The sequence below is a fragment of the Tribolium madens genome, unplaced genomic scaffold (assembly GCF_015345945.1).
Source record: "Tribolium madens isolate multiple individuals breed KSU strain unplaced genomic scaffold, Tmad_KSU_1.1 Scaffold_96;HRSCAF=242;Tcas5.2_LG5, whole genome shotgun sequence".
NCBI lineage: Eukaryota > Metazoa > Arthropoda > Insecta > Coleoptera > Tenebrionidae > Tribolium > Tribolium madens.
Window position 1 is genome coordinate 1,779,446 of NW_025401068.1, and position 11,919 is coordinate 1,791,364.

Sequence of the window (11,919 nt, forward strand, 5' to 3'; positions counted from 1 at the left end):
TTCTTTACCAGTTTTAACTCGCTTGGAGCTATACTCAGAATCATATCTGATTTTGCTTTATTATCAGCTTTTTCCCAAGCCCGAACTGCTGCAACCGCCGCTGCATTGTCTTCCTCTCCTTCAGGTTTCACCATCGTGCCGTCGACGTAGTCCCACAGGTCGTCCTTTACTAACACGGCCTCCATTTGTAACTTCCAAGTATCGAAGTTGTGCTTGTTTAAAAGCTCAATTCGCATACTTCCGGCACTCATCATTTTTCACTTTATATTTATAATACCCGAACACTAACTTTAATTTGCGAGATCTGGGCCCATAACCTGTTAGAATTATTTGGTTTATTGATCACACAAAATACAGAATTTGGAAGGAAGTTGTTATTTACAACAAGAATGTGACGTAACTATTTATGTTCTCTCGATTGTCATCGTCGCCGACTAATCACGGGAGATTCGATTAAATTACAATTCCAACATATTTTTAGTTTTTTTAGATTATTAAAAGTTTATAAGCTTGAATTTTGTAACAGTTATTTATGCACCTCGGCACTAAAGACTCTTTTTTTTTCATTACTAATGTGTGTTTAGTAGCCGAGACAAATAAAACACATAATACAGCGTGCGCCAGTACTCGCGCCTCAGAGAAAAATGACATATAAGGTAAGATACGGCAGGAACATGGAAAAAATGTTAAAAAAAATTATCTATAAAAATTTCGAAGTTATGAGGGTTTAAAGTTTGCACATTGACTCTATTTATTTCTGTTGGAAAAATAATTTTCCAAGTTTTTTTGCTATAGACTTTTATAAGAGGAAACAAGGAAGCTGTATCCTAAATTGTAACTTTGTTCAATGTTATTTGTGGCTTTTTTGTCAAAATTTTTGTCCCTTTACTCAATAATTGTAAAAAAACATAGAAGATCATTAGTATCATTAAATAGATATAAAAAAATGTAAAAAATATATGTCAAAATTTTTTGACATATAGAATTTTTTAAACATTTTTTTCATGTTCCTGGTATCTTACCTTACTTGAAAATTTTCTCTGGGGCGCGAGTTCTGGCGCATCCTGTATGTCTTCAAGGCTCACATTAAATATTTATTTTTGTTTTCCCATTTACAATGACCGAAACCAATAAAGGCTGATTTGAAATGAAACTGAAAGTCATCTAAAAGTTGTCGAGCTTTTAAAAGCTTATTTCTTCTATCCTTTTGTTTGTTTGAACTGAATATAGAGAGCAATCCATAAATTTCAAGTTTTATGTTACATAAAGGAAGCATTAGTTAAGGTGTTGTCTAGGTAATTGTGTTTTATTAGTATTCAATAAACGGCAAAATGTTTCAAATATCTTCTAGCAAAACTAGTTTAAAAAAATGTCTGGTCAATACAGTCCTAAAAAATTTATAAACATAATATAGATTTAAAGGGTTTTAGTCGCCGATAATTTAAAATTGGCGTCCCTAAGGTTTGCTCTTCAAAATGTATTCATTGTTGAAAAAAAAACAAAAATTAACAAAAACAGAAAAAAACACATAAAAAAAAAATAATAGAGGCAAAAATTAAATTAAAAGTTAAAACGTTAAATATCACCAACTGCTATTAGCAACATAAATTTCAGAATAAATTACTGAAACGGCGCAAACTTATTCGTTTATAGTGCATTTTTTGATGAATTTTCCGAGGCTAAAAGTCGAGGTTGCACCATCTATATCTCAGAACCTATAAACATTCGAATAAGGCAAGTTGAGTTATTATCTCCTTTTAAAAGTTCTATACAAGTATTAAAGTCATCCTATAGATTGTTATACAGTGTGAATACATTATTGTGGTGTATGTATTTCTGAAATTTTCTTAGATGCAACCAAAAATACAAATTTTAACTTTTACTAGATTTGTAGTTTTTTAAAAATTAATCCATTATGGCATTGTTCTAAAACCTCAGTTTTGCTGAAATTTCATTTTGAAGGATGTTTACAAAAAAGGAATGGCTTTTGTACAATTTTTACGTTATTATGTTCGTTATTTTGTTGATTAAATTAATTAAAAAAGCAATTATAGTTCAATTTATTATTTAATTATTATAATTTCAGAAGTCCACCACAAATGACTCACTCACTCACTCGCTCAGATTGTGCGGAAAACAGGTTAAAACATTTCGAGAAGTGATTCCTTAGGTCTGTATAAGGAAAAAAAATTCTATGGATTCGAGTTATGGCTCTAATTCCCATAAAAAGCATTTCTGGACATTGGTCCATAAGAACTTTTTTCCTATATTATTCACCCAAAGAATCACCCCGGAATTAAATTTCATTTCATTTTCATAATGTAAACTCTAAAACAACCTTTACATTAATAACCTCATTTTTTACTCTTGTCATGTTTATGTCATTTTGATTTACCAATTTACTTTCAAAAATAGCGTCACCGACAGAAAAGTCAGTAAAAGGTAGTTTATACTGAACTTTTTCAAGTGACAGAAAAATATTGCCCGAAATTTTAATTCCGTAACTGTACCTAATTAAATGGTAAATCATTAAAAGTTATTAAAGAAACTGGCTAAGACATTGATTGCGTGTTAAGTTTTAGTTTGTTTTAGAAGAAAGTGCTTTTAATTCAAGTCAAGTTCAGAAATGCTGTTTGCGGTTTTGATGACATTAATACTTCGTTGCTGTGTACGAAAAAATATCCATGTTTTATGCATATTATCGATTATTGTATTAGAATGTTTTGACTGAAATAAAGTTCACTTTTTTGAACTTGCAATTACAGTTTATTCTCTTGTTGAAATACATTATACATTATATCGTCAAAAATAGTATATGCTTTTATTTTTTGTTGCAAGACAAATTAGATTTTAATATATTTTCCCAGAAAACATGTTGTTATACCTATATTGGTATTTTAATGATCAAACTAGACACTTACCTCTGTTTGCTTTTTTGAAGTTTTTAAAAAAGAACACAAAAATAAAATTTCATAATAAATTATATTTTCCATAAATAACAAAGTTTCCAAAGTTGTTCATATTTATTTACATAATATATTAACTATATGAAAATTTTGAGTTATTTGATCATTAAAACTGATCCCAAAGAGAGTATCAAAAATAGAGGACCCATTAAACTTTATCTGCGGACTGAGGTGAAACATCATCTAGAAAAATACTTTCCCTTTTATTTCCATCATCAGATTCACTGAATAAAAATTTGTAGAGAGCACATCCAATTACAGCAGCTACATTTGGACCAACCCAAAATATCTACAACCGAAATCATAAGAAAATCATCAGAATTAATCAGTAGAAAATTACCCATTGATCGGCCCAACTTCCCCCAAACACTAGAGGAGCAAAAGACCTTGCTGTATTCATACTAGCCCCAGTCAAAGGACCCTGAAATGAAACACATTTCTATGAAATTTATGTTTGAATTGTCATGAAAAACATTACAAAACAAGTAAAACAAATATAGATATTACACAGGGCGACAAAAAAAGTCATGTCGTGACAACTTGACAAATTATATATCATTTTGTTCGTCTCAGTGGGACAAATCAAATGCACTAAAAAAATTAAAAAGTCCACACACTTTGAACTAAATAATTTTTTTTTTCTAATTTAAATGAATTTAAAATACTTTAACTTTAAAAAATCATTACTCAATATCTATTAAGCCGATTTCCTTCAAATAAAGAGCATTCTAAAGGGATGGCCTTGCCCTTTAGAATGATATAAAATTTGAAATTGAATATTGGCAAACTTCGAACAGTGTTCAAAGAAGTTCGAAGTAAATCGAAATAATCTAAGAAAAACCCTATGAGTATTTTTTTTTTTCATTATTAGCATCGGGTAGAGCATCTCTTTATTAGTAGTAATTCAAATTTTCAAAAAAATATACCGAGTAGTTTTCAACACTTTTATAAAAATGCAATTTTAAGTAAGATTAACATGCATTTCTCCTATATGGCGCAATACCTGAACAGCAAACCTTAATTTCAAAAAATCATATCTTAAAAACTACACGGTATATTATTTTAAAAATTTGGATTCTTAATAATAAAAAGATGCTCTACACGATGGTGATAAAGAGAAAAAAATTACTCGTAGGGTTTTACTTAGTTTACTTCGATTTACTTGGAACACTGTTCGAAGAAAAGTTTGACAATATTCAATTTCAAATTGCATATCATTCTAAAGGGCAAGGCCATCCCTTTAGACTGGTCTTTATTTGAAGGAAATCGGCCTAATAGTTATTGAGTAATGATTTTTAAAATTAAAGAAAAAAATTATTTAGTTCAAAGTGTGGGGACTTTTTGAAATTTTTTTAGTGCATTTGATTTGTCTCGCTGAGACAAACAAAATGATATAAAATTTGTCAAGTTGTCACGACATGGCTTTTCTTGTCGCCCTATGTTATCATATGATTAATAATAAATATTTCATAATTACATAATTGCGTGCTAGTATGAATCGAGTTAAGTGCGTCAAATAAACAAGACCCCGATAAACTTTTAGGGTTCGATTAATTTAAATAATTAAAATAATTAAAAAATTAAAATAATTTAAATAATAAAGGAACATGGAATAAATGTTAAAAAAATTCTATCTATAAAAATTTTGAAGTTATGAGAGTTTAAATTTTGCACTTTGACTCTATTTATTTCTGTTGTAAAAATAATTTTCCAAGTTTTTTTGCTACAGGCTATTAGAAGAGGAAACAAGGAAGCTGTATCTTAAATTGTAGCTCTGTTTAATGTTATTTGTGACTTTTATTGGCAAAAGTTTTGTACCTTTACTAAATAATTATTAAAAATCAAATACAAGAACATCAGTATCAATAGACATTAAAAAAATGTCAAATGTCAAAAAATAAATGTCAAACATTTTTTCCATGTTCCTGGTATCTTATCTTACTTGAAATTTTTCTCTGGGGTTCTGACATACTCTGTATAATTAATAATAAATATTTCATACTCATAATTACATAATTGCCTGCTAGTATGAATCGAGTTAAGTGCGTCAAATAAACAAGACCCTGATAACCTTTTAGGGTCAGATTAAATTAAATAATTATGCTATTAGGATTTTTAATTATACTTACAGCTGCCATAGAAATCGCTGCGATGGCAAAACCAAACCTTAAAGGCACCGAATCGGTTTTTGTCTCATTTCGTTTGTCCCAAACGCCACAACAAATTAAAATTAAGACTGTAGTTATCACAATTTCGATCCCTAGACCCTAAAAATTCTCAAAAATTAAATCAATCATCAGAAATTAATACAACTCTTTGCACCTGTAGTACTGATATATGAGGGTCTAGTGTAGTCATACAAAATCCCTCATTGGCATATTTATCTGATACTAGAACTTTAAGTAAACCATAGCCTAGAGTGGCTCCCACAAATTGCGCAATTACATAAACCACAGCCATTAGAGGTTTGACCATTCCGAAAAAAACGGTCGCTAGAGTCACTGCTGGGTTCAAGTGAGCCCCAGAAATGTGACCCAAACTCTAGAAAAAAATCTTGTATTTTTTATTTCTAAAATTAATTACGTACCTGGATAATAAGCATGACAGTGAGACCGAAAGTGAGTCCACCATAATGATGTGTTGGTGTTGGTTCATCGAAGTTTTTGATACACCCCATGCACCCCAGAAACATAAGAAGGGCAGTGCCTAAGAGTTCCGATGCGAACATCGTCAAGTAGGGTTGTGGAATGGCCCCTAAAAATTCCTAATTTTTAATTGCTAGAATTATAATTATTATGTAAGTAAAATGTAAGGAATAGTAATTATTCAGTATTACATAAGTGTTGATAAAAAACTAATCAATAAAATCTCAGCATTGATCGCACTTTTTGGACGCATGATTGTAAGGAACAACAAAACAAATCAAAGTATTTAATTCAAAACAAAACAAATGTTTATGTGTAAAACCAACCTCTGCCTTTTGCCATTGTTCATTCACAAGATTTTTTTCTTGATTAAAAGGACACTTTGCCAAATTTTTAGATGTGTTTAACTTTGCGGCAACAGAACAGTTACTGTTTTTTTGATAATTCACGGACCCATTTTTAGATTTTAGATATCTGTGCTTTCCACTGAACACTCCACTGATAACAATAATTCAATAGTGTGATTTTAAACATAAAACAGTGATCACAACAAATCGCACACTCATCGAACGCATCAATCGGGTGATACTTGACTGATGTTGTTTGACTTGTTTATGTTTATTTATTTAACAAGGATTCGTTAATAATGATTTAAGAGATCAGGTAATAATCAGAAAGGTCAACACTGAGTTAAATTGCACTTTACTTTAGAAGATAAAATTGGGCACAGGTTGTTGATTGTAAAATTACTCGTAAAATTATTAAAATACACTTATTTTGCTTAAAAAATGAAACAATTTAATGTTTTACAATGAGTCACAAGAACTAGCACGTACCGGTACTCTTGTCGAAGTAAATATTTAAACGCAAAATAAAAATATTTTGTTATTAAATTTAAACGCGCTCTTGTCACTTTTAGGATTTTACGCAATAATTTTAAAATTCCACAACATTAAAATACGGGGTGTTCCGTCTTTATTGTTCCAAACTTAAACAGGTGATAGAATATTCAATTTTAAGACAAAAGATTCCTATAAACATGTATCAAAAAATGTTACGTAAGCGAGCTACACCCCCTGAAAGAGATGCGTTTTTAATAGGGTTTTCCCACTATTGCAGAACGGTGAAACAAATTTAATTTTTAATTTTTATCCTCTTTATGGTCTGTAAGACAAATTGTAAACTGATTTTACTCAAAAACGGTAAGTTTTATCGAAAAAACGCAAGAGAGCTCTTTTTTGTGAAAAACTATGAAATTTAGAATTTTGTGGCTGAAAGTGGCAAAAACCAACGCCAAAATAGTTAGGGTACTTTTTACCCTAAACCTCCCAATTTAGGACGCCCCTGAGTAAATATTTCGACATTTTATCTTTGAATTCATTTGGGTGTATAAAGGTTATTACTTGTACCAAATTTTGTAATTGTATCTACAATGGTTTCTGAATATTGGAAAAAATCCATTAAAAGATGCACCCCTTTCAGGGGATGTGGCTCCCTTATATACAATTTTTCGATATATGTTTATAGGAAACTTTTATCTTAAAATTGAATATTCTATCACCTGGTTAAATTTTTAACAATAAAAATGGAACACCCTGTATATGATTTTGGTTTCACAGAAGTGTTGTAGTTTTTGTACAGAGTGAATCAAAAATGTCGGACCAACTCTTGAATGGTGATAGAAGATTTTCAGCTAAGCATAAAAATAAATGCAGATTTTTTTTGAGTTTTTTTTTCCGAGACAAAAATAGAACTGACAATGTCCATATTATCAAGTTGGCACCTTAGCTCTTTTGTTTTCTGTGTTGTCGGATTTAATTTATTGTTGAATTTGCTATTACCTCTGCCATAGCCATCGCCACCCTGGCAACATCGCAATAACTACATTTTTTTAGGTAAAATAGGTCAGAAACATCTGATTTCTGTGTAAAAAAAAGAAAGAATCTGTGTTATTTTCCTATAAACATTATAAATTTTAGCATTTGATTTTTGAATTCGTTTAGGTAAATAAAGATTATCAGTTGTACCAATTTTTTTATTTTTATGTACAATGGTTTCTGAAATATTGAAAAAATCCACCCCTTCCAGAGGTTGTAGCTCTCTTACATAGAATTTTTCGATACACGTTCATAGGAAACTTATCTTGAAATTGACTAATCTATCACCTGTTTAAATTTGTAACAATAAAGGCGAAAACACCCTGTACACTAAAAAATATTTTTGCTTTTCATTATGTAATGGTAACCAATTTTTAAGCAAAAATTCATCAAAATATAGCAAGACAAAAAACAATATTTTTAGATTCCCTGTGTAAAGTTGGTTACCTACCTTGCATTATCTTATGAACTAATTAGCCTGATTTCGTGGAAGATGGTATACAGGACAAAGGAAATAAAACCATTAAATTCGGAAGAACTGTTCTTCCTTGACTGTGCCATGCCTCCCATGTTCAGCCAACGAAAAATTCTTTGCCTGAAGAAGATACAATAAAGGTATCGAAACGTCGCGACGAATTTAATGGTTTTATTTCCTTTGTCCTGTATACCATTTTCCACGAAATCCGGCTAGCATCACAAAATGGAGAATTATAACTATTTTTTAGAAATTCTACTTTATACATGATGATTCTTGTAAAGCCTACATTAGACTTTTCACCATCTAGTGTAGCTTACCCTTTGAAATACACGACCAAACCGGCCATTCTTGATTCAACTAAATTATTTGACTGAACTTCCAAAACTACGAGAAATATGCCAACTTTGAAATTCTTAATAGTAACCATTCATTTTTATTGGACTTTTGAATTTATCTTCTCAAACTGATTAAAACGTACTTAAGTTAAGTTGTTGGAATTTACCTGTCATAGTTTTTGACATATGTCAATTTTTTTGTTTACAAGGGTCCATTCAAAAAATCACAGCCCTTGAACCCTTTGCGATAATAACTAAATAATTTTTTGCATTTGATAATCGAAAGTTCGAAGAATCCTCTAATAGTTCAAAGTAACAGTCAAATTTCAAGGCTAGTATGATTTAAAAAAAGTTATGAGCCAAAAACTGCTATTACTCAGTTTTTTTTTAATGAAATGATTATTTGCTCAATGGTAATTGTATCACAAAAATTATGAGTAAAAGTACCAACAACTTAAATCATTTTCAGTGAGTTTGAGAAGACGATTTCAATCAAAAGTGTAATCAAAATGGGTGGTTACCATTTAAAATTTCAAAATTGACGCCAATTTCGCGTAGTTCCGAAAGTTTAACCATTTTGAAAATTATTTCGTCGTTACTACGTAACACCGTAGTTGCATTAGAAGTTTAAAAGTTTCTAATGTAGATACTTCAAGAATCAGAATATAGGTAAATTTAATTCATTTAAAAATCAATGATAATTAGATATATTAATGTAATTAAAAACTTATTAGTTATAAAACGTAGGATTAGTTTTTTCTCGAGTACCTTAATAATGTGATTAGTTATTTACACTTTGATAAACTTAAATAATTTTTTGTAATTTGCCTCCATTTTGATACTTTAATAGACACGTTAAAGAACGCGACTTTAAAATGCGACTAAATCAAATTAGACTTTTAAAATTAGAGAGCAAATTAAAAACTCGTTTCATAAGACCTTGAAGCACTCATTCTTTAAAATAGCTCATGGTTGCGCCACTCGTTTTTAAACTTGGATTCGTGCCTTATGAAACTGACTGGTCTTATGAACCTTGATTCTTAATATACTATTAATTAAACAATGTCTAAAAAGCCGTCATATTTTCAGTACCTATTTTAAAACTTGACAACTTGACGCGTGATGCGCATTTTTGAAAATCACGTAGGTATCACGTACGTCGGAAAATATTTCCATCAAAGAAACAAAAAGATACTTCAAAACATCCTTACAATGATAAAACCTTGATGATTTGTTACGATTACTATTTTCATGACTTCCCAATTTTCAGTTACTAATCAAATTAGTATTAAGTTTAAAGTATTTGGCTTTCTTATTGACTTGCTAAGAGCATGTAATTAATAGTAACAATAATAATTTCAGCTGACATCTTATTTTGTGTTGATTTGGTACTCTACATTAATTTCGTAAACACAAATGCATGATTAAAAACCAAACAAAACTTTAAAAAATTCCGTTTAATAAAAAAATTCCTTAATATCCTGGTACATGTACAACTAAATTAAGTCATTTATTAGTAAATCATGAATTGCACGGCGTATAATGTGACAAATTTTTTCAACAAATATACACATATTTGCCTCATTGACATTTTCTATTATTACCAAACCGTTATTAAAAATACGTAGTAAAATTTACTGGTACATGTACTGGTATATAAACATCACGTAATCCGAGCAAACTTACCTTTATCTTTTTTGGGATAATTCATCTGGTACTTTTTCGGAGGCCCATCTGGGACCGTTTTAGCTATATCCACCACTGATATCTTGACACCATTTGAAATAGTGTTTTTCTTCACATTATTTTCTTCGCCCATCTTGATTCATTAGCCTTTAAAAATGAATAACCACTTTTAAACAAGTTTAATCTCTATTGTATACAAATTTATAGTCTTGTTGTCGTTACGGGCAATAAGTTATTGACTCGTATTTTATCTAATCGCTTTTTTGGTACCCAATACCTATTAATCACTTTTATTACCTTTGCTTCTGTTATGAATGCCTGAATGAAGAAATTAAAAAAATGGATAGTTAGTTTACAGGACTAATTTTTTAAATTGATTTTTCCTTATGAGATAAAATATCAGGTGTCAGAACTCGCGCCCCAGAGAAAAATTTTAAGTAAGATAAGATATGGAAAGATAAGTATGGAAAAAATGTCCCCCAGAGTACTGAAAAAATGTTTAATAAATTAATTTAAAAAAATTTTGACATTTACTTTTAGACATTTGACATTTTTTTATGTCTATTTAATGATACGGATAGTCTTGTATATGTTTTTTTTATAATTATTTAGTAAAGGTACAAAAATTTTGCCAATAAAAACACAAATAACATTGAAAAAAGTTACAATTTAGGATACAGCTTTCTTGTTTCCTCTTCTAATAGCCTATAGCAAAAAAAATTGGAAAATTAGAGTGCAAAATTTAAACTCTCATAACTTCGACATTTTTATACATAGAATTTTTTTAACATCTCTTCCATGTTCCTGGTATCTTACCTTACATGGATTTTTCTCTTGGGCGAGAGTTCTGACGCACCCTGTATATGAATCTGATTTCTATTGGTTGCATGAAATTTTGCAAATCACGCAATTTGCATTAAAAAATAAGTGATCACTGATATGTGTGTGTGGGTAGATACTTCAGAAAGGTTAAGTGTGTGATACAAGTAGGCTTTTGTGATTTTCCTTTTATCATATGATTACAAATAAGAAAAAAATCTTGACATGATTTTATACTCTGTTTAGTTAGCAACAAAATTTGTCGAAAATAAGAAAACGCTCAAATATTACCACTTGTTGGCCAAACACTAAAACTAATTTAACTGCCTCTGTTTTTTATTTTATATAAAGTTACGAGATGGGAATAATTAATTAAAATGTCAAATAATTCTAAAGATTAAAACGATTTGAGACGTCCTTTTTGGAAGTTGGCCATCAATGAATCCTTGTCAAAGTTGCGTGTTTGTGAAACTAATTTTTTACATTGACAGTCGAATTTTTCATCATCAATATGGCAGAGCATATCAAAGGTTGAATCTGCATTGTTTCCGTAATAAGGCTAACATTGAAAATATCACAAAAATCTTTGCATTACACTTCCTCCGGTATTTAAATGATTTAATAGGTGTTGTTATTAAAAAAGGAAATTGTTGAAATGTAAGGTCAGATGGCGTGGGAAGAGAAGAGAGACCTATCCTATAAAAATTTATTCGATTGTTCATAATTGATAGAACAACAATAATGTTTAAGATGGCACGATTAATTCCACTATTAAATGTCAATAACTTAGCAAATAAATGGCTTTGGATTTCTATTGCTAAAGAACAATTCGTGACATTGTGAAAAATTATAGAGTTTAAATACACATTTCAACATTTCAAATATTTGGTAAACATAGCGTGTAATCGATTGAATTTTTTGGATACAACACGTTACGAACCATCGTAAAAATGCACATAAAAAAGTCAAGAATAAAATAAAGAAATGGAAAAAGCAATGAATTTTTACTCAATTTTATTTTTTCAAGTGTGTATTACGTCATATTTTAATAATAAATAAGATTTTAATTTTTTAAATCTAAAACTCACATTCATATTTTTATCGCTCTTTAGG

The 11,919-nt window shown here is 29.8% G+C and overlaps 2 protein-coding genes across 4 annotated transcripts in view; both read right to left on the bottom strand.

Annotated features, from left to right (window-relative positions):
- Positions 1–254, bottom strand: part of LOC123013881 — a 1,998-nt gene extending 1,744 nt beyond the window's left edge. The window contains exon 1 of the mRNA XM_044412735.1: positions 35–254. Within this exon, the coding sequence (XP_044268670.1) occupies positions 35–254 (220 nt within the window). The remainder of the gene's footprint in view (positions 1–34) is intronic.
- A 2,709-nt stretch (positions 255–2,963) lies between these two features.
- The window catches only part of LOC123012489 (aquaporin-like), a 12,108-nt gene continuing 3,152 nt past the window's right edge, over positions 2,964–11,919 (bottom strand). The window contains exons 2-7 of one of the 3 annotated variants that reach the window (XM_044410445.1): positions 9,988–10,134; positions 5,554–5,720; positions 5,289–5,507; positions 5,096–5,233; positions 3,307–3,387; positions 2,964–3,255 (exon numbers count right to left, since the gene is read on the bottom strand). In XM_044410445.1, the coding sequence (XP_044266380.1) occupies positions 3,115–3,255; positions 3,307–3,387; positions 5,096–5,233; positions 5,289–5,507; positions 5,554–5,720; positions 9,988–10,120 (879 nt within the window). In that variant the 5' untranslated portion in view covers positions 10,121–10,134 and the 3' untranslated portion in view covers positions 2,964–3,114. Of the gene's footprint in view, positions 3,256–3,306; positions 3,388–5,095; positions 5,234–5,288; positions 5,508–5,553; positions 5,731–5,937; positions 6,426–9,987; positions 10,135–11,919 lie in introns of those variants that run through there. The other 2 variants (XM_044410447.1, XM_044410446.1) reach the window with 2 other exon arrangements.